General features: G+C 31.0%; 4 protein-coding genes and 1 long non-coding RNA gene across 9 annotated transcripts; 2 read left to right on the forward strand and 3 right to left on the reverse strand.

Annotated features, from left to right (window-relative positions):
- Positions 1 to 828: 828 nt before the first annotated feature.
- Positions 829 to 2,084, forward strand: LOC131672396 (uncharacterized). The gene is made up of 4 exons (XM_058949589.1): positions 829 to 1,087; positions 1,149 to 1,265; positions 1,333 to 1,583; positions 1,658 to 2,084. The coding sequence occupies exons 1-4, from the start codon at positions 1,004 to 1,006 to the stop codon at positions 2,082 to 2,084; spliced, it is 879 nt and encodes a 292-aa protein (XP_058805572.1). The 5' UTR covers positions 829 to 1,003.
- Positions 2,085 to 4,649: 2,565 nt separating this feature from the next.
- Positions 4,650 to 11,506, reverse strand: LOC131672371 (transcriptional repressor CTCFL-like). Of its 5 annotated transcripts, none has more exons than XM_058949554.1 (12): positions 10,563 to 11,506; positions 9,412 to 9,582; positions 9,113 to 9,324; positions 8,517 to 9,036; positions 8,301 to 8,437; positions 8,070 to 8,220; positions 7,852 to 7,993; positions 7,507 to 7,779; positions 7,297 to 7,433; positions 6,950 to 7,125; positions 6,558 to 6,767; positions 4,650 to 6,345 (listed from the first exon to the last, which is right to left on the reverse strand). In XM_058949554.1, exons 2-12 carry the CDS (start codon positions 9,536 to 9,538, stop codon positions 6,292 to 6,294), a joined length of 2,139 nt encoding a protein of 712 aa, XP_058805537.1. In that variant the 5' UTR covers positions 9,539 to 9,582; positions 10,563 to 11,506; the 3' UTR covers positions 4,650 to 6,291. The 5 variants fall into 5 exon arrangements, with proteins under 5 accessions (XP_058805537.1, XP_058805541.1, XP_058805539.1 ...); XM_058949558.1 differs by having other exon boundaries at positions 6,950 to 7,101; positions 10,563 to 11,504; XM_058949556.1 differs by lacking the exon at positions 10,563 to 11,506 and adding an exon at positions 10,180 to 10,524.
- LOC131672372 (aspartate--tRNA ligase, cytoplasmic) lies at positions 10,552 to 14,147 on the forward strand. Its single transcript, XM_058949559.1, has 3 exons — positions 10,552 to 10,672; positions 11,920 to 12,183; positions 12,296 to 14,147. Exon 3 carries the CDS (start codon positions 12,299 to 12,301, stop codon positions 13,880 to 13,882), a length of 1,584 nt encoding a protein of 527 aa, XP_058805542.1. The 5' UTR covers positions 10,552 to 10,672; positions 11,920 to 12,183; positions 12,296 to 12,298; the 3' UTR covers positions 13,883 to 14,147.
- Positions 14,148 to 14,197: 50 nt separating this feature from the next.
- On the reverse strand, positions 14,198 to 18,199 carry LOC131672373 (motile sperm domain-containing protein 2-like). Its single transcript, XM_058949560.1, has 8 exons — positions 17,668 to 18,199; positions 16,665 to 16,808; positions 16,426 to 16,603; positions 15,924 to 16,354; positions 15,751 to 15,857; positions 15,495 to 15,692; positions 15,290 to 15,424; positions 14,198 to 15,214 (listed from the first exon to the last, which is right to left on the reverse strand). Exons 1-8 carry the CDS (start codon positions 17,732 to 17,734, stop codon positions 15,014 to 15,016), a joined length of 1,461 nt encoding a protein of 486 aa, XP_058805543.1. The 5' UTR covers positions 17,735 to 18,199; the 3' UTR covers positions 14,198 to 15,013.
- A 1,357-nt stretch (positions 18,200 to 19,556) lies between these two features.
- LOC131672395 (uncharacterized) lies at positions 19,557 to 20,796 on the reverse strand. Its single transcript, XR_009302618.1, has 3 exons — positions 20,545 to 20,796; positions 19,992 to 20,471; positions 19,557 to 19,922 (listed from the first exon to the last, which is right to left on the reverse strand). It is a non-coding gene; the product is annotated as an uncharacterized LOC131672395 (long non-coding RNA).
- Between the last annotated feature and the right edge of the window lie 312 nt (positions 20,797 to 21,108).

Here is a 21,108-nt window from a genome sequence, read left to right on the forward strand (position 1 = left end):
ATGCTATTTCGTATAGTTTTCACTTGACGACATAATATTTTGTATATCTTACATGTTTCTATTTAGCACAAATCCTCACATGTATACGCTCGTAATTGATCATTTTCGTATAAGCTAATTTTTATACCGCATATCTTACCGTTCAAAGTAGTCCTCGGTATTTATATTCAGTCAAGCGATCCAGAGCATTTCCGTACACCTCAAGTTGTGACCGTGATGCGTATGAGAAGCCATCAATACAGCTTACAGTTTATTACAATCTCACACCGGTCACCGCTATGTCCACATGCAGCATCGATTTTGAAGATATCAATCATGTATACTTTGGTTCTGCGAGCAATTTAATGTGTAAATCATTATTATTCAGACATAATAAGATTAAATCCCATTCTTCTAATTCCCTACGCAATTTCGTGATTCCTTTCTGTATCGGCCAAGGCCGATTTGATATAGTAATATATTTATATAGAAATTTTATACAGAAATAAATTTATATAGAATTTCTTAAAAATGCACAAAATGTATAATTAACCTATCATTTCGTTTTACTTTAAACTCTATCAAACTTTAATTGCTCTTTTGGATCTTTCAATATCGCTCTTCAGATTCTAGCTTTTCTTCACTTTCGCTATTCAAAATTTCCGCCAATTTGTTCTTTGAGAGCGCAGACGCGAAAAGTATCATTTGATTGGCAAAGCAGTGTCTCAGGATAGGACCCACAGCCATTTTAATAATCATAATCATATGGCTATATCGGTTGATTTAAGATCTACGATGGCTCAGTACGTATATAGATAGAACATCGGTCTCCGATGCAAGAGCCTGAGGTTCGATTCCCGGCAGAGGCTTAATAAATGTCTTTGCAGGCGCGCTTTCGTTTTTGAGTAAATGACATTAAATTTTGTTTAACGGTTGATCGAGTTAACTACATTAAATACTTGCCATATAATAGTCGAGATTATTACTGCAGTATCGTTTGGTTTATATTTTATTTATTAGACGAATGGATATCTTACAACCACTGCCATTGAACGAGTGGAAAATCTTACGAGATTCACTCAAGCGTGATTGGCCTACTTATTCATACGTACGTTTTGAATGATATTGAATGTTCATACCTTATACGAGTGCTGTTTGCATTATTTTAGTATTACTATTTAATCAACAATTCAATTAAGTGGAAAACGAAAGATCCTCAATTTAAACTACAAATCTATTGCCCAAACAGTGATGTCAATGCAGGAACCTTCATTGGTATATCGACCGTAAGTTATTAAAATATTTTAATCTTATTCGGTCTTGACGTACTTTTGTGTAAAAAAAATTTTCCAGCAAGCATGGTGTGTTGTCTACTTATTCACGTTCAAAGAGTCGAAAGATTTACTGCGCCGAGCTCTAAACGAAACAAAAGTGATTGGTTGGAATGAATTTACCTTATTTTCCGCCGTGCACCCACATTTTAGCGATGTTTTCGAAAAGTTTTTAAGCGAAGAGGCGGAAAATAGAAATATTGCACTGCAATTTAAAAGTCCAACGGGATACTATTTTAAGTCGAAAGAAGAGTGTTTAAAAATTGAAGTATCGTAAGCACAAGTACAAGAATAACAATCTGGTCTACAGCAATTTAATTACAAACTTAACTTACTGATATTCAAAGGGTTCCTGAAGAATGCGAGCTTCGACACCTGAACGAATCGCATATCCCATTGATTCATTCGCTGTGGCCTCATCGAAGCGAAGACGAGCCTGAAAAATCGACCGAATTCTTGGCATCGATGGTAAGACTGAACAGAGGTATTGGACTGTTTTTGAAAAAAGGCGGTGTTTTAGTGTCTTGGATCATACATTTTGATTGGGGTGGCTTGGGAATGCTCGAAACCATCGAAGAACATAAACGTAAGGGTTACGGTAAGCTTGTGGTGAAGGCTATGATCAAGGAATTAGCCGAAGAAGAAAATTTAGATTCCTTCGCATTTGTAGTAAATAAAAACGTCCCCTCTGAGAAACTTTTTGAATCATTAGGTTATAAACGTCTGCTAAATCCTATTTTCTATGGTACGATTCCTAAACTGAATAGTAGTTAATATTATGTTTATTATTTTGTAATTATTTCAAAATAAAAGTAGTATATAAATTAAAAAAATGTTTAGCCCATCCTTATATAACCAAGCGTATACTGAAAGTTTTATTTCAAAAATTATGACAATAACAATGCTCTAAACTAAAACTAATACCGATTACGTGAAAATAAGAATTTTGAGAATATTGTCTTCATGAGAACATTTTCGATAATTTGATAAAACCAAATTTTCGTTTCAATTTAACATCGCGAATATTATTCATATGATAACAACTTTGATAATAATTAATAACAATGTGATAAATATTTATTACGTGAATATTCGAAAACCAGCGAACATTCAACATACATATATTCGTAATTAAGTTTGTAGTATTGTCGCTAAAGCTATAGCCTATATACATATATATATATATATATATATATATATATATATATATATATATATATATATATATATATATATATGTATAGGTTATAGTTATAGTGTATTTCAAATCATTTGTATAATATTGTACAAATCTTATATTTTTACAACGAATGTACAATCATATTTTGCTTCGTAAATCTGAATAATTTAATTTCGTAAATTTTGCCAAGTATATTTTTTAAATAATTAGAAGAATGGATATTTTGCATCCACTTTCATAAACTAATGAAGCTTATTAAAGAGATTCTCTCACATACGGTTTACCTACTTACTCATTTGTGCATACATATGACTATGAAATATTAAAATTTTGAATATTGCTACATTTAAATAAAAATTAATATTTTAGTACTTCTACTTAATCAACAATTCAATGAAGTAGGAAACGAAAGATTCTCAAGTTACAAACTTCATCTTTTCTGTTCTAACATTAAGGTAAATTGTGGAACATTCCTAAATTTATTAAACGCAAGTTTTAAAAAATATTGAACAAATATTAAACAGTGTATAATCTCTACGTGCTTTTAGTCAAACGAATTTTCGCAGTTAGCGTGGTATACATGTTCTCATTCGAAGAATCGAAAAATTTATTGCAGAGTTATGACTGAAACGAAATTGATCAATTCCTATGAGGATTGTCTCACTTACGTTACAGAATCTTTTCTGAAAGAGAAAAATAATAATAATGTATTCGAAGGTACAGACGTGACAGGAAATCATTTCAAACCAACAGAAAAGTATTATTTGAAAATCGATGTGTCGTGAGTGAAAACCAAACATCGATAAAAATATTCTTTTAATTGTAATAATTGAAATAATTCAACGATTAACTTTTTAAAAACTCCTGAAGAATGCGAGTTTCAATGCTTGAACCAATCCTACATACTCCGTTCATCCATTCCCTGTGGTCTCACTAAACTAGAAAAGAAGCTGAAAAATACTATCTTCGATGGTGTGATAATAAGAAGCATCAATGTCTTTTTGAATAACGATATACGTTCGTTTGATGGACTAGAAGTGTCCTCATATACGAAAAGATTACTGCAAGATCCAACTCTTGGAGGTAGAAGTGATTGAAACTAAATTGCCGTTGGAAAACTTTTTCGTAGGATCCCTAGAAATTATTCCACTAAAAGTTATGTAATAATGTCTATAGGCACCCTGTGAGAAATTTTTCGTGACAATTAGATAAAGAAAGTTAGGGAGAAATTGCAAGGAATCGCTTCGGAAATATTATAGAAAAACTGCTGTGATAAAAAAATAGTGATTAGCAACGATAGGAAAATCTATTAATATAATAAATCCACGCAATTAGGTTTTCATTAAAAAAACAATTCCTAATGTGAAATACTTCAAATTAGGTGTTCTCCAAGCTATATGAACACTGTAATAGATGGATGCTAAAAAGAATTTTCCCATTCGTTAGCAAATAATCCGTGCAATTTTTCTGTCCTTTCGGTTTTTCGGTCAGATCCTCCAATTATTATTAAATAATTATTTTCTTTTTGCATTTTTTTGGCTGGCATAGTAAAATAAGCGAGCGAATTCACGCATGTGTCACTAGACTTCTACTCCACAACTATGCCAGTCGAAATAACGTAAAAAGAAAATAAGTGATTAGATAAGTGAGAACTGATATTTGATAATGATTGGAGGATCTGATGGAAAAAGAAAGCACAAAAAAATTTTTTTTTGGAGAGTACCGAATTTGAAGTATTTGACATTAGGAATTGTTTTTTTTAACCAAAACCTAATTGCGTGGATTTGTTAATGGACTTTCCCATCGTTGTTAATCACTTGCAGTTTTTCTTTAACATTTCCCGAGCGATTCCTTATCATTTCACCCCAAAACTTCCTTGATCTGTGACAATCCATGTTCGAAGACTGCTACTGGGTATTTGACATATTTTACGAAACCCAAACTAATGTATATATATATGTAAGTCTATTAATGTTTTTAATGTTAATAATTTAATAAAATACAATGATTAAATTTCATTTAATCAAATATTTTGTATTTCTTTAGAAAAAACTATATTATCATTTTCAGTAACTGACTTTTGTTATAGTTCTAGATAATTTTTTTTAATGAATGAACAAATTGACGTTCAAAAAAATAATTCAACACAGTTTCACTGATTAGCGTTTATTATGAAGAAAATGCTACACTGTTTTTATCTTTGGAACAGCGCGAAAAGTATACAACATCAGAATAATATCCGATAGCGAATTTATCGACTAAATTACAATTATACAGCGTTTTCAATCAGTATATTCTATGTGTAAAAACACTTGTACACTTTTTACAAGATACAGCAAACGCTTCCTGTCGCAAAAATTCACCAACAGAAAACAGCTAATGTCCATTTAAATAATTAAGTAGTTATATGTTCTTGATAAGTATATAATATTTAATCAATTTCACATTTATTTATGTAAAAAACATAAATATAAAATATTTTTGCTATAAATAAAAAATAATATTTATTTGTGTATCATTCACACAAATAGTTCCAAACTGACTTCAAAAATAAAAAATAAATCATTTTTTGTTAAATTAATAAGATAAGTTTGATTTCAATTTACAAAATATAATTGATTGATATTAGAAGTCCACGCGTCGACTTAATAAAAGTTGTATGTCATTTTCAATAAAATATTTTTATTTTGAAGAAAAAAAAATTATTATGTGCACACATTTACTTCATGATTTCTTTTTTGTTTACTTATTACAGTATAACTTCATTAGTGTACAAAATTCAAATAGTAAACAGTTCAATACTCTGGGAATCTTTTTATTCATGAGAATACAGAAAATTGATTTATATATAAATCAATCGTAAAATCTCCATTGCCTAGAAATCATTCATTCAGTTGTATGACACTTTTACATTTTTAAATAGTTTAAATCAAAATAATAAGCAAGTAAATAATAAAAAGCTTATATACAATGCTATTTGCATATGCAATGATGGAGAGGACATTATAATTGCTATGCATGATTGTGAATACATTCAGCATTTGAAATTTCACTATATTACAATGACAAAGACTGTGATATTAACTGGATTTCGCATTTAGTGATCTATTAAATATTTAACTATCTTCAAATTTAATTCAACACTCTCTTCTTACACTCGGATGTAATGTTTCAGTAATTTCAGTAATCTGTATATTATTCACTGCAAATATTACGTTTGCTAGTGTTGTTAGTAAATATTTTTTATCTAGAATGTCAAAACTAATGTTACACACTTATCCAGTTAATTATTTATAACTTTTCAAACGCATTATTTTTTATTTGAAGACGCATTATTTTAAAATTGAAAAACTTATATTTTACATAATTAAAGTTGTTCTCTCTCGAGATATCGAGAAATATTTTTCATTGCGTATTAGCAATAAATATACAATAAAATGTTTACAATGCTCTTAGTTTAGAGTGAAGAGAAATGCCAGTCATTAGAAAGCAGAGAATTATTTACAGTTAATGCAATTTTTCATTTCCAACTACATTTGTAGTACTTTTATTAAGAAATTAATTGTAATAATTAATTTTCGATTCATAAATTATTTATAATTGTCTTCATAATAGCAATAACACGTAAATAAAACTCACAGCAGTTTACATATTCATGTAAATTACATACATATATAGACAAAAGAAAAATTTTACAACTTTTTAAAATTGTATAACTTGGGATATTTCTCCTCGAATATGTATGTGCAAAGAACAAAATTTTACTATAATGCATACAGCATTTTTGAAAAATTGTTGTTATTACGAAATACCCTGCAGTATCGGAATATCTCCACTTTCCTCCTCTTCTTCATCCTATAATAATAATAATAATAATAATAATAATAATAATAATAATAATAATAATAATAATAATAATAATAATAATAATAATAATAATAATAATAATAATAATAATAATAATAATAATAATAATAATAATAATAATAATAATAATAATAATTTTTTATTTTATGACTTTAATAAATAAAAATGGAAAATTGCATTAGATTTCTATCAGAACTCACTTCATCAAAGCCAAAACATGTTTCCATGTCTTTTTGCAATTTTGAATTACTAGTCTTGGAATTAGAAACATCTTCAAGTTTTAAAGTTCCCACAATCTGGTCAGAATCGTGCTCCATCATATCATCTCCTGCTTCTGTGACAATTCCACTTTCTTGACTAAGTGGATCTTGCATTACTAACTCGCCATCTTCATTTGCCACAACAGCCACCTAATAAAATTCGAAAACCTTTGTAATTATTTTATTTGAATAGAAAAATTGAAATGTATAAAAGCTAAATACGTTCGATTCATAACCGTTATGCACTAGATAGACTTGATATAAAAAAAAATTAAATTCAACAAACACGTTGCTCAGGATTCGCATCAGAAGTATTTCATTATAAATCTTACCTGATCAGAAGATTGATTATCTGGTAATTGGATGACTTCGAGTACAACATACTGCTGTCCGTCACTTCCTTCAACTGCCATGACATCATCTTCCTCTTCCTCCTCGTCTTCTTCTTCCTCTTCTTCTTCCTCGTCCTCTTCATCGTCGTAACCTTTAAGTTTAGAAGCTATAGGACCTGTTTATTTGATACATAACACATTAGTCAATGACCAAGTTATAATAACAATGGACCATATCGTAAGCGTTCTGTAGTGAATTGTTATATCTACACTTTTTATTATTATAAATAATACATTTATATTATAAATAATTTTTTTACTTATCACGTTGAAACTATTGTAAATACCTGCTATAACTTCAACTCTTTGGCCATCAATAATTTGTATCTTCTTTTGCCTGCCCATTTTTAGCGCTTGTTGCTTTTCTTGCAGCGACGATTCGGGATCATGAACGGCCATATGGCGAATAAGATTTCCTTTATGCCTATTGAATGAAAATAAAGCTTCAGTAACAGCCGATATTTCTTTTAAAAATCGGAAAATTTCGTTGAATTTACCTGAATGGCTTTTCACATTCTGGACACTGGTGAGTTTTCTCTTGCGGAGGTGGTGGGACATAAGTAGGATTGTGGTAAAGATTGCAATGTCTCTTCAAAAGTTGTTTCTGTCTGAAGGACTGATAGCAATGATCACACTGGTAAGGTTTCTGATCCGTATGGATGAGCATATGACTCTCCAAATGACGTGCAGATATTGAAGCGTAAGGGCAAAGATCGCATTTGTAGCATTTTTCACCTTCATGCGTTTTGCTGTGCAACTTGTAACTGTACCTAAAATTCAAATTATTAAATGATTAATTTCTGATCGAATGTATTCAATTCTTGTTCTTTATGTTATCATACCTATCTGGGAATGTTTTGCCACAACGCTTACATTTCAAAGGTTTGTCAGAAGTATGTAACTTTTGAACGTGAATCCTAAGATCTGTTTTTCTACCGCAAGTTGTTGGGCAGAGCTCACACTGAAATACTGGTTTATCTCCAACTAGAAATTAAAAATTATACTTTTAAATTTTATGAAATGACTGCTTTTTAAAATTGTTTATTCAGGAAGCACAAACCATTATGAACAAGTTTGTGGGCCTTTAAACTGTTGGATTGAGTGAATCTTGCATTACAAATATCACATTCGTATGGCTTCTCCCCCGTATGTATACGCAAATGTCGTTTCAACTTAAATGTATCAGGACTTGCATATGTACAATGTGGACACTGAGCAAATCATCAAATAGAATTTATATCTTACCAAATTTTTACGTTGTATTTGAAATTATTTTTTCCAACGAACTTACTTGATATGGCCGTTCTCCAGTATGACACCGAATGTGTCGTTTAAGTTTTGACAGCTCAACAGATGCATAATCACATTCGTGACATTTGTGTGGTTTTTCATGAGTGTGTCTATACCTAACATGCCTTACAAGCTCACCTGAATATAAAGTAAAATAAAATAAATTTTGGATCTTACTTTTCTGGATCATACATTGATTTATTTTCAAATAAGTTACCTGACGTAGTGAAAGCGCTATCGCAGAATTTACAATTATGCGGCTTGGTCCCAGTGTGCGTATTAACGTGATTTTGAAGGGAAGCCAGAGTTTTGAAGCCTCTTTCACAGACACTACACTTATGAGGTCTTTCTTCTGAATGAGATTTCATGTGACGAGACAGAAGATAACGCTTTGGACTTGTGTAGTTACAGTAGTTGCACATGTGAGCTTGAGTAACAGTTTGTGATTTCTTAGGAATGAACTTAATGATTTTATTTTTGTCATCTTCATTCTCAGACTCGACGGCTGCTTCATTATCTTCATTGTCTTCGAAATCATACACAGTGAGATCTTGTTCTCCATCTTCTCCCTCACCATTTTCATTCTCTGTTTTACCATCGGTCTTTCCTTCTCCTTCAGGTTGTTGAACTATTAATACATAACTAACTTCTCCAGGATTGGAGTCTGATGGCACAATTGTCACTGTTTGATATGCTTCACCCGAGTTCAGGACCATCTGTTCATCTGTTTTTTGATCCTAAAATTTATAATAATTTAAACACAGTTAATACAAGAGTGTGTATTATAATTTAAATTCAAAATATCAAACTTACAACAACATGATCTGTATCCCCACTTTGCAGCTGTTCAATTTCTGTGTACTGATCTTCTTGAGAACCATCTTCTCCTCCTTCGCTCACCTCTTGTATCTGCACTTGAGTGAGAACTGGTGTGTCCTCTCCACTGGCCTGATAATAATATTGACCTGTTTGATCAACAAAGTATGTTCCACCATCCTCTCCTGTAAGGCCCTCAACTTGTTGCACTGTGGAATATACACGATAACATAATAATTTAATTAATTGATCAAAAATCAGTTCAGTATGAAAAAAAATCACATGCTAATAATTACATTGAACTGTGTGTTGTATCCCATCTACCTGGCCTTCTATTTCTTTATTGAAAGATTCAAGATATGTTTGAATCTCTGTTACAGACTCAGGGTTCCCTTCTAACTTTATTGTTGTAACGTTCGACATGGTAACAGCATCAATTCATGAGTGACTTGACTAACTGATACTTCCTATATGGAACAAATGGATGACCTATGATGTATTCATTATTTACATATATACTCAATTTTTATGAAACCAAAAAGTGACCTTCAAAAGTATTATAGACTTTTTTTATATACATTACTGTATACAAACAATACTGGACTTTTGTTCATCTCAGTTTGATATATCTTTTCAGATTATTTTAAGTTAACTAGATTTCTTTGTAATTCCTCATTAAAAATTTAAGTTTTGCTGGCAGATTTAAAGTGAATCATAATAATTATTTCTTATCAGTTTTTAATTACATAGTATGATAAATAACATAAAATAATCGAATTAGAATGCTATTGCAATTGTAATCAATTGACGAGAGAAGTGAATTGGAAATTTATTACTACTGTATATAGACAAGCCATTATAAGGAGACAAACGATAACGGTAATCGACGTATCAAAGCATGCACAATCCGTAATCACAAAAGTATCTGTTGAGTCTCAAAAATCGGCATTATTCAGGCAAACATAAATTTGCTGAAAGGGGGATGAAAATCCAGCTACGGGGGCTACTTTCAAGAAAATAAACGACGACATAGAGTTAAACAGTGGCAGATCTGCGTCGGTTACCGCGTGTGCCGTGCGGACGCCATGACTCTCGGAAAGCAAGCGGGTTACGCGCCGTTTAGCCTGATGGAGGATGGATTCCCCCAGGAGGCGCATTCTGTCGGGACGATCGAATCACTCTGAGCGTTAGGACGCGCGACGGGATATTTCAGAACAGGCAGGCAGCTACGCGACCGAGGCGCGTGAGGCAGCGCAGCAAAAATTTCAGAAAATTATCACCGTCGGCGCTGCCATCAATATGAAGAGAGAGAGAGAGTTAGCTGGTGCTGCAGCTCCGCGGCGCCGCTGTTGTCCCCGATGCCAGCGCACCACACTGAAGCGACTGTCGCGCTTAGCACGACGACAATCATCACCATCCACACATAACACAGTTGACGCGTACTCACCTAACAGGTCACCGCACACCCGAACAATTCTCTCGCACTAGCCAACGATCAGTACTAGTTACGTTGTGTAATGCTGCCACTCTCGCCTTCACCTCCGCACAACGGATAATGTACGTTGTATGTGTGTTATACGTGTGGCGCAGCAGCGGCCATTCACGTTACACCGCTGCCCGGTCTACCGAAACCGTTCCCCCCCTTTTTCTCTCTCTCAACTTTTTCGTTTTATGCAGCTGCTCTAATGATATTTCTCGATCAAGTCACCTTCCCAAAAAGTACACCGTTGATTTACGGAGAGATTCGTCAGCAATATTTTTTTCTGTTGAGGGTGATGTCTGCAAAAGATACGATAAAGTATATTGTATAATAAGAACGGTTTTATGTTGCATGACCGTCATCAACAATGATTGACTGTCATACGCTGCCCTGGCTGTATACCTATATGCCCCTCCACCGTTTGTATCGTTTGCGCATGTTGTAACCGGCCGGAAGTATAATATATATTATGTCTAGAATGTTTGAATGACGCGCACTCATTCTGTGCATGCAAAATGGCGAATGGATCCTTTTTCCGGCTACAATTGTTTGACTTGTATTTTTAGGAACATGACGATTTCATATAGCGAATTTATTTATTATTGACGACTTATAATCAATTAAATATTTTACCTAACAGATAGTAATGCATCGAGATTCTTAGACATAGGTTGCAAATTTTACCAATTGTATTTTGAGTAACGTGGTTGATTATCTTTGGCGCGGAACTATGAGTTTGTATGACTTTATTATTAAAGTAGTCTGAAACGAATAATTTACAAATTGTAAAAAGAACTGTACACTACTTGTTCAAAAGTAAGTTCATTAATTCATAACTCAATTATAGGCCATTCAATCAAGCATCGAACGTATAGAAAACTATTTTTTTTACCGGATTTTTGTTTTAAAATAAAACCAACTGTTTAATTATACAATATTTATTTTAATTACTATAATTTCTAGATATATTTGCGTCGTATTTTTATAATACTCTTTTAAAATAACGCAATATATTTACGAAATGTACATTTCTAAAAATTCAGTAAATCATTAGTTAACTGTCTAAAATGTATTTAAAATGGACAATAATTATTTAAAAATCATTAAAACTTTTTATAGACAAAATAACAATATATATCTGCATTGAAAATTGTTAAATTTTTTAATGTATAATAAAATTTCAACTTTTCACCAATTTTGTATCATAATTTACATAGTTGATATTATTTTTCAAATAAGCTTGCTTTCAGTGTAATTATATTGAATAAGCTAAACTTATTGTCATTGCGTCAACTGCAACGATTGTCATTAAATAATATTTCAGTTTGCACTATACTACATCAATTGAATGGGTTTATGAAAAAACGTTTTACATAAGCCGGCTGCCGGCACGTAAGATAACAAAAAGAGCTGTTTTATCGGGATGCAGTGGTTCGAAACGGCAGTGGACAATTAATTAATTCTAGCGAGTGAGACGAGAAGTGTCGCGGGTGATAGCCTAACCCTAATCGAAAGCAGCTGAAAAAATACAAGAAAACAACATAAGAAGCACGACAGATAAAACCATCGTCCACGTTTATTAATTTCTGTGAGCAATATTTATTTATTTCAACATAATGGTTTTAGTGTAATGTGTAGTCAAAGTTGAGTAAGAAAATATATTTTTTTACTATACATGGATTTTTCTCTTTGTATTTCAGAAAATGTCAGGAAAAGAAGAAACAGAAATTATCGTCTCAGAAGGAGAAACTATTTCAAAAAAGGCATTAAAAAAACAGCAGAAAAAGGAGGAAAAACAATCAAAGAAGAATTCTGTTGAGACTGAAGCTGTGAACGATCAGGAAGATGTGTCAATAGGAAAGTACGGTCAAGTCAAGATGATTCAAAGTGAGCAGTTTCAAGAAGAGAGACAATTTATCCATATTCGGGATATAAACAATGATGATATGGAGAAGACAATATGGATCAGAGGTAGACTGCATACAAGCAGAGCAAAAGGGAAGCAATGCTTCATTGTAATTCGAGAGCAGACCCATTCGATTCAAGGGCTGGCTGCTGTCAGTGATCAAATAAGTAAGCAGATGGTCAAATTCATATCGTCAGTAACTAAGGAATCTATTATAGATGTACAAGCCAGAGTAAAGTTCGTATCCAAGTCAATAGAATCTTGTACTCAAAAACATTTTGAGATTCATATTGAACAATTCTTTGTTGTGAGTGCTTCTGAAGCACAACTACCACTACAAATTGAAGATGCTGCTAGACCAATCAATGAAAATGATTCAACTTTAAATATTAAAGTGAATCAAGACACAAGGCTAGATAACAGGATTTTAGATTTGAGAACACCAGCAAATCAAGCTATTTTCAGGCTTGAAGCTGGTGTTTGCAAATTATTCAGAGACATTTTGGATGGCAAAGGATTTGTTGAAATACATACTCCTAAAATTATTTCTGCTGCCAGTGAAGGTGGAGCTAATGTTTTTACAGTATCCTACTTCAAAGGGTCTGCATATTTGGCACAGTCTCCACAACTTTATAAACAAATGGCTATTGCAGCTGATTTTGAGAAAGTGTACACTGTTGGAGCTGTTTTTAGAGCAGAAGATTCAAACACCCATAGACATCTGACTGAGTTTGTTGGTCTTGATTTAGAAATGGCTTTTAAATATCATTATCATGAAGTGATGAACACCATCGGAGAGATGTTCACAGAGATATTCATAGCTCTAGAAAATTCTTACAAAACGGAAATAGAGATTATTAATCAGCAGTATAAAGTTGAGCCATTCAAATTCTTAGTCCCTCCATTGAAGCTTGAATTTCCACAGGCAGTTAAACTTTTAAGAGAAGTTGGAGTTGAGATGGGGGATGAAGATGACTTATCAACACCAAATGAAAAGCTTCTAGGCAAAATTGTCAAAGCCAAGTATGACACTGATTTTTATATTTTGGACAAATTTCCTTTGGCTCTGAGACCATTTTACACAATGCCAGATCCCAAGAATCCCAGAGTTTCCAACTCATATGACATGTTTATTCGTGGAGAAGAAATCATTTCCGGTGCACAGAGAATTCATGACCCTAATTTCTTGACTGAGAGAGCAAAACATCATGGAATTGACATTGAGAAGATCAAATCTTACATTGATGCATTCAGATATGGTTGTCCACCCCATGCTGGAGGTGGAATTGGAATGGAAAGAGTTGTTATGTTGTATCTTGGATTGGATAACATTAGAAAAACTTCTATGTTCCCACGTGATCCTAAACGGATTACTCCTTAAAGATATATAGTTTTAATCTTATTAAAACTATGCTAACTACACTGCACTTTTAAGTTTGTAAAAATTATAATGCAAATGAAAAATTGTACTGTAAAATATATGTAGAAACGTTCGATTGGAATTTTGTATTACTACAGATAAAGTCATAACGTTTTTATATTAATTAATTCACCTATATTGTTAATATTTAATATATTATACAGTTTTTCAAGTATGAAATCCATGTTTTACTGAATTTTGTTCCTTGTAATCCTACACCTTTGCGTTGTGTTTTATACACTTATAGCTGTAGTCTGTTAAATAATAACAACTGTGCGATTGTAAATATTCTTTTTATTACAAATTGACGTAGAAACTTTATAAATTTGAAGCAGTTATCTATATTTTTAGTCCATAGAATACATAACAAATGCACCAACAAACTACAAAATTGGTTACTCAAAAACATTCCTAATTTTGATGTTTTGTACCATTGATTCCTATTATAATCGTATTAATCTAGAAGCTGTGCATTCTTATTTATAATAGAAATCAGTTTTTCACATGAATGGAATGTAATTAAATATAAACAATTGCTTTACCAGAAATCAGTAGATTGATAGATTTGGTTGCAAAAATGCAATTCAAACAAGAGTTATAAAAATACTTCTACTATATTCAATCTTGCATCACATATTTTTCTCTTCTTAATATAAAGAATTCACACATCCATTATAAACATCTTGCAAACACGCATTGTATAACAGTACAAAAATGATACCAGAAATATTTTTCAACTTTTACAGGTATCTTATAATAAGAAAAATTTTATTTGAAGCTCAATATAAATTTTCTTGAAAATTAAATAATAGAATTTTCAAAAAAAAAAAAAAAACAAAAATAAGATTATTCCGTTAATTATAATACATTTAATAAATTTAAATAGGACGTGAATTACCGTCTGTTTTTCAATTTGACATAATCGTTTCATGATCGTATAAAGTACCCAAAAATAGATTTTAATTTATTATTCAATAGTAAAACCCAACACTCTAAATAATTAAACCTTAATTAAGACTATATGCCCTCCATTTCTTATCAATTTTAAATAATTGCAATTGCTACAGAAATGCTTAAAGTTACTTTGTGAGACTAGACTTCGTCATGTTTTGGCATGATTGACTCTACAATTGTACAACTTTCTTTTACAACAGTATTTTGAAAGTTCTTATTTGATATATAAATAATCCATAATAAAAGAACAACTATTAATATTGCAGAGAGTAACAGCAAATGCTTTATCAAAGAAATCTCTTTTTGAAGATTTATACTCGTTTCTTCGATACGGGAAATCTGTAACAAATATATATTTCAATGACTTTACAAAGGAAAATAAATACAATTTATAAATAATTAAATTATATGAACCTTTGAAAATAATGAGCTCATTGAGTGATTTCCAGAAGAACTATTTGAATAGGCTATACTAGATTTTAAATTATCAGCATTTTCATTTATAACACGACACATCAATCTATGTTGTTTTGCAGATCCAATATTAAGCTAAAATATAATAAGAAAATGAAATTTTTGAAACATTACTAATCATTATCTTTAAAAAATATAGAATCACCTTCCAAAATTCTGTTAATTCTTGAGGTGCCATTGTTTCATTTATTGGAAGACACATAATAAGAAATCTATCATGTGGTAAAAGACTTAGCAAAGTATAACCTCCCTGTAATGTGATTGTTATTGAAATCTTTTGCGATGCTTGTATAATTCCAGTATTGGGGCGAACTTTAAATTTTTCTGGCGATGTTGTTTTTATCTGCAAAACAATTTAATCATTATATTTATGCAATGTTTATGTAGTGTAAAATACTAACCTTGTAAGTTAAATTTTGATCTGACATTATATTTTTCAACATCACAGTTCCAACAATTTCATTTCCAGAAATACTGAAATTTAAAATTTCGGGTTCCACAATCAACGCTAAAATAATAGTACTGATTTATTAAAATTATATTTTCAGAATTTAAAAAAAAATAGGATTTTTACTTGATTCTTGGTCACTAAAGCCAGAACTAGCTTGTTCAGTTATTGGTGAATTTCCAGCAAAATGTACTTTTTTATTATCTAATTCTCCATTAATTAGTTTTCCAGTCTGTGATTCAGAAACAAATGTAAATATGTAATCACTATTTCCTCCCCAGCATTTTAAGCCTACATCAGGATCAACAAACTCCTGCAGAGTGGATTTTTTGAGAAATTTAATTTTTGGTAATGCTTTTGCTGGCAACCATGACTTGATCATATTGAAGGCAGCATTTAAAACCCATGGCATCTCAAGTATAAGTATGTTGTTCAGAAAATTTGGGTAATAATTTTTGAACAAGCCTATCAAATACTTTGTTAATTCCATATCTAGGTTTGAAAGACCTGAATCGATCATGTCAAAAAATAATGATATTTGATTTCCATTTCCTTCCCTAAGACAAAAATAATTTTGTTTCATTGCTTACTTTGTTAATTAATTTGTGTGAATAGTTATTTAGTTTACCTTTCGAGCCTCTCAAACCAGTATACAATACATCTTTGCAATTCTGAAAAATCTCTTGAACCTTTTGTATGTAATTTTGATTTGATAATAAATAACTTTTTTCCATCTTTATCATGGCCGTACGCAAAACAAACTCCATCCTCTAAATATTCTCTTTTGACTAAATTTTCATTAATATCTAAAAATAATATAGTTTAGTATTATGTGCTAAGTTTTTTTAAACCTTATTTTATACATACCATTAGTACCAAAGTCTCTTCTCCATTTACAAGTTTCCCATAACATTTTAAGGGCATCTTGAAGATTAGATTCTGTATGCTCCAAAAACCGTCTAAGCCAATCATTTCCAGAGTTTATTCTGTTTATGTCTGCTGGATGGAAATCTATGAAAATATAATATTATCATTGAAAACAAAAAATTATTTCAAGATATACAATGCTGAAAAAAAATAACAATTCAAACTTGCTTCTCATGCAGTATTTTCAACCACTCATAAATAGCCATAGTGTCTAATAAATATTTATATGATTCTACATTGACCTCTGTCATCTTGTCATAGTACTTAAAAAAATTTCTTGTTATCCTTGAAACTGACAAAACTACTAAGCATTAGCATTCACTTTTTAAAAGTCATCTGATGTGATTATTTCAAAATATCTTAAACTGAAATCTTGTAGATGGGAGTTGGTCAAGTGAAAAATCGTATTCAGTTTTATAAACTTTAAAATGAACGTGTAAGGAATGATCTTATAGATTTGAGCAGATTAATATAATTGATTTTATAACACGATTATATAAACCAATAGCTAAAAAACTTAATGATATGATAATATTAAGCTATTAGTACACTGCTTCTAATCTTTTTTACTGATGATTTGATATGAGTAACTCATTTTGAAATATGTATCTTAAAAATTGACAAATCTTTTATAGACCTTAATTATAATTAAACAATAACCCCAAATAAAAAAAAATAGCGAACAACATTTTGAGTCATGTTTTTGAAATATTTACTAGATGTTTGGAAAACTCATTAATCAAGTAATACCATTCAAAATCATTAATGATCACTAAATGAATCGTTTTTACAATTTAGTAATTCAAATATATAATTAAAATATCAAATTTTAGAAAGACAAACAAGTCAATGTCGAAGCACCTTTAATAAAAATTAAGCGGTATGTTGCTAATCAAGTGGACCTTGCGATAACGATACCACATCGAGCAATCCAATTACTTACATGTATTAGGTGAATCCTCCAATTTTTTGAAGAAAGTCTCACGTAATTCGATAATTTTCTCGTCCATCCTTAGTATCTGTTTTTCTTTTCTCAACAACACTTTGCTCAGTAACTCGAAGTTCCAGAGCAGCAAATGCGAAAAAACTCGTCCAACACAATTTTTTGATAAGGAGAAAAAAAAGTATGAACGCGCGTTCGCGCTTGTTTATCGCGAGAGAGCGTCGACAAGCGATTACGCGCGTTAAGTGCCCGGCGCTGACTGCTTTCGTTTTTACTTTTTCACGCGCACCTGTCTTCGTGTCTCTTTAACTCACGGACGACTCTCCTTTTTTTCCTTTCCATTAGTGGAACAACTGACGATGATATGATGACGACCGCGCCAGCACCACGTTTATTACAATTCGACGGATCGACCGTAAAAGAATGGGGTCAACGCCGACTATAGCATCGTCAGCTCGACCGAAGTTATAAATCCATGTATTCGTTATCTATATATATATTATATGAAGCGAACTCTGTGTCTGGATTGATTTAGCCAATACGCATTTCGTATCAGATGATCGAAAGCTTTGTTGGTGTATGTGTTTATTTGAGTACATGAGATACTATATATATATATATATATATATATATATATATATATATATATATATATATATATATATTGTCGCTCGAAATGCCATGATTACCAACTGAGTCTGATGCGCAGAATTTGAATAACGCCTGTTTTGGGCTGTGTTTATTGATTCTTTATGATTAAATTTTTTCATCAAAGAATAAGTTATTAGACATTTGAGACAATACTTACCTTTTAAAGTATGATCAAAATGATAACGAAGTCTCTTAACGAAGATTTTAACCGAAGTATATGCGGAGCAATGTGAAGATAATTTGAGGTATCAAGTAACAAGACAGAAACAAACAAGGAATAGGCAGAGGAAAATGCAAGGATCTAATAGAAATCAAGAAATACTGAAGACAGTTTTTAAATTAGAAAAAGATATCTAATTACTTAATATTTTATGAAAGATGAATAATTAGAACTGTCATTACTTATGGCATCTATTATTAATTTATTCATTTACCCATTTATGTACTATGTATTTATCAGGCATTACTTATAATTTAATTTATTATTTATTGACTTTAAAAGGCAGAACTGAATGTGAAAGATACACACTACATTGTACATAATACGGAGCAATTAATGTAATCTAATCTAATATGTGTTTTTTATATCAACGTAATAAATAATGCACCTAATTAACACAATAAAAATGCTTATTACTTATACTTCAGCAGATTTTTAACAAAACAAATTATTCAAAGATAAAAATTTTTATTTTTTTGTTTAATGATTCCGATAGCCCTTTAGAAACATCATCTCTCAAATTATAAAAATTGAAAGGTTCATGTCAATAACTTTTGTAGAAGCACTTCTAACATCTTTAATTTATTCATTTTACATTTAATTCTTATTTTAAATCATATTCAAGTTTCTAAATAAATCTTTCCGAAGTACATAAGCTATTCGAATTCAATAAAAAAAAAAAAAAATTAGGATAATTTTAAGGTTTATTAGCGATATGTGATATGAGTTTTGTACCTTATGAAAAATTACGGTATTAATCATATTATAGTTTTGTAAGTATTTTAAAAATATAGTATTATCATACAATAGTAAAGCGTATAATTCAGCCTGGTATTTTTTTATGGGAGCAATAATTACAGTATTTTCTCGTGTGTAATGATGACCGAAAATATTGCAGTACGAAAATACAATAATCAATTAAATTGATTTGGTTATACTATATAAATTCGAGTGCATAATATTTTGTGCAATTAGGATCTCGAGAAAATAATGAAGTTCACAATTAATGAAAATTATAATTTGCACTGTTTTGTTTAAATTATTTTATTTGTCAATAGTAGTGCAATTTTTATCAACGTGTAACCTGCTTTATATAATTACGAAAACCGAACACCTATTCACATTTTCATTCGTACTCCGGTAAATCAGTTTTTAGTTAAATCATACATTCCCTAACACAAACACATACTCTGTCGGTACTTACATTATATAGCTTAAATTCGAAATCAACAACCTGTGGCATCACTCTCCATGTATTGTCATCATTATTTGCACCTAAAATTGTTGATATACTAATGATCAAATTAAAAAATGGTTTCAACATCTTGTTGTGATCATTATCTGTGAAAAATGCTCGATCAACGTTTAGCTTAGCATTTTAAACCTAGAAATAGTCACACAATCAAATATTAGCTACATCTTTCTTATCGCTTTCATATGGTTCCTCAATTACTTTGATAGTGTACTTTGCAGAGTCTAGGTTATCAAAATCAATTATCACCGTTACAGGAAAGAATTCTATGAATTTACTTTTTCGTATCTTGTGAATGCTTTCCAATACATTAGATTACGTTCATATCCCATCGGCTACCATTAATTATGAGCCATCCGCCGATCAAATCCCAAATTTCTATTAGAGGTCCAGTACCAATGAATGTGTAAAATCGTTATAATCTTTAACAAAGACTGAACCTCTCAAACTATGAAAAATTCCTTCCATCATGCAGTTTTAATAATAAATTTTAGTCTTTCTGAATGCTTTCACTCGTTCACTCAGGTCAAGCATTGCCATATGATTAATGTCATTTTGTTATTGCAACAATATTATCTGTATCGTTCATTGATGAATTGTTTATGTAAAATTCACATTTGAAATAGTAAAAATTTGCACAGGGGTCCATTCGGTCGTTCATATATTTGGCGAAACGCAAGGCTGTAATAGATTTTTCGTATACCGGTAGATTTGAAAAAATTTCCAAGAATATTGAATAATAAATTATACCCACCTGTCCGCAACGTCGGAGTGAAAAAAAAAGTTCAAGCTTATAAGGAAGATTTTAAGTGTTTCGAAAATATTGGTGATTGAGTTCATGTATCAATTTATACATTTTAAAATACTTAAAAATATTGTGAAATTCAATAATTTTTCAATTCTACCTTAAATTCCATTTTTTTATTAGCATTTCGTTTATGCTTGCTTCCACAGATGGGCAATTACAATAATATATCTTCGATTATCGTTACTCGTGATATGTCAATTGGAATGTAACTTACAAACTACTGGCTGTCAGCCGGAATGATCTTGACATGTAGAGAAAAATTGTTCAAACGATTACGAAGATCTTGGTGTTTACAATGTTATTGACTACGAAGACGGATTTTCATCAGTAGATCAACTTGTAATGTAAATTGTGATTGTTCATGTTTATTATAAGAATTTAACAGACATTACAGAACAAAAAATATTTATGATTTCTTCGATAACCATTGTAATGTTAACTAAATAAACACAACTATTTTACTTTTTCCAAAGATTTCCAAACTGCTTCCGACTGATCGATTTTTCTGAT

This window comes from Phymastichus coffea, unplaced genomic scaffold (genome assembly GCF_024137745.1).
Source record: "Phymastichus coffea isolate CEN01 unplaced genomic scaffold, Cenicafe_Pcof_1.1 PCOF00149, whole genome shotgun sequence".
In the NCBI taxonomy this organism is placed as follows: Eukaryota; Metazoa; Arthropoda; class Insecta; order Hymenoptera; family Eulophidae; genus Phymastichus; species Phymastichus coffea.

What these genes read in the sequence shown, in the direction of transcription:
- LOC131672373 (XM_058949560.1), bottom strand. Translation starts at nt 17,734, where the DNA reads ATGGACGAGAAAATTATCGAATTACGTGAGACTTTCTTCAAAAAATTG. An exon ending in AAGAGACTTTGGTACTAATG is followed by an intron (nt 16,604 to 16,664) that starts GTATGTATAAAA and finishes TATTATTTTTAG; the next exon opens with ATATTAATGAAAATTTAGTC. An exon ending in TGGTTTGAGAGGCTCGAAAG is followed by an intron (nt 16,355 to 16,425) that starts GTAAACTAAATA and finishes TTTTTGTCTTAG; the next exon opens with GGAAGGAAATGGAAATCAAA.
- LOC131672372 (XM_058949559.1), top strand. Translation starts at nt 12,299, where the DNA reads ATGTCAGGAAAAGAAGAAACAGAAATTATCGTCTCAGAAGGAGAAACT.
- LOC131672371 (XM_058949554.1), bottom strand. Translation starts at nt 9,538, where the DNA reads ATGTCGAACGTTACAACAATAAAGTTAGAAGGGAACCCTGAGTCTGTA. An exon ending in ATAATCAATCTTCTGATCAG is followed by an intron (nt 6,768 to 6,949) that starts GTAAGATTTATA and finishes GAATTTTATTAG; the next exon opens with GTGGCTGTTGTGGCAAATGA. An exon ending in CATGTTTTGGCTTTGATGAA is followed by an intron (nt 6,346 to 6,557) that starts GTGAGTTCTGAT and finishes TTATTATTATAG; the next exon opens with GATGAAGAAGAGGAGGAAAG.
- LOC131672396 (XM_058949589.1), top strand. Translation starts at nt 1,004, where the DNA reads ATGGATATCTTACAACCACTGCCATTGAACGAGTGGAAAATCTTACGA. An exon ending in ATTGGCCTACTTATTCATAC is followed by an intron (nt 1,088 to 1,148) that starts GTACGTTTTGAA and finishes GCATTATTTTAG; the next exon opens with TATTACTATTTAATCAACAA. An exon ending in CCTTCATTGGTATATCGACC is followed by an intron (nt 1,266 to 1,332) that starts GTAAGTTATTAA and finishes AAAATTTTCCAG; the next exon opens with CAAGCATGGTGTGTTGTCTA.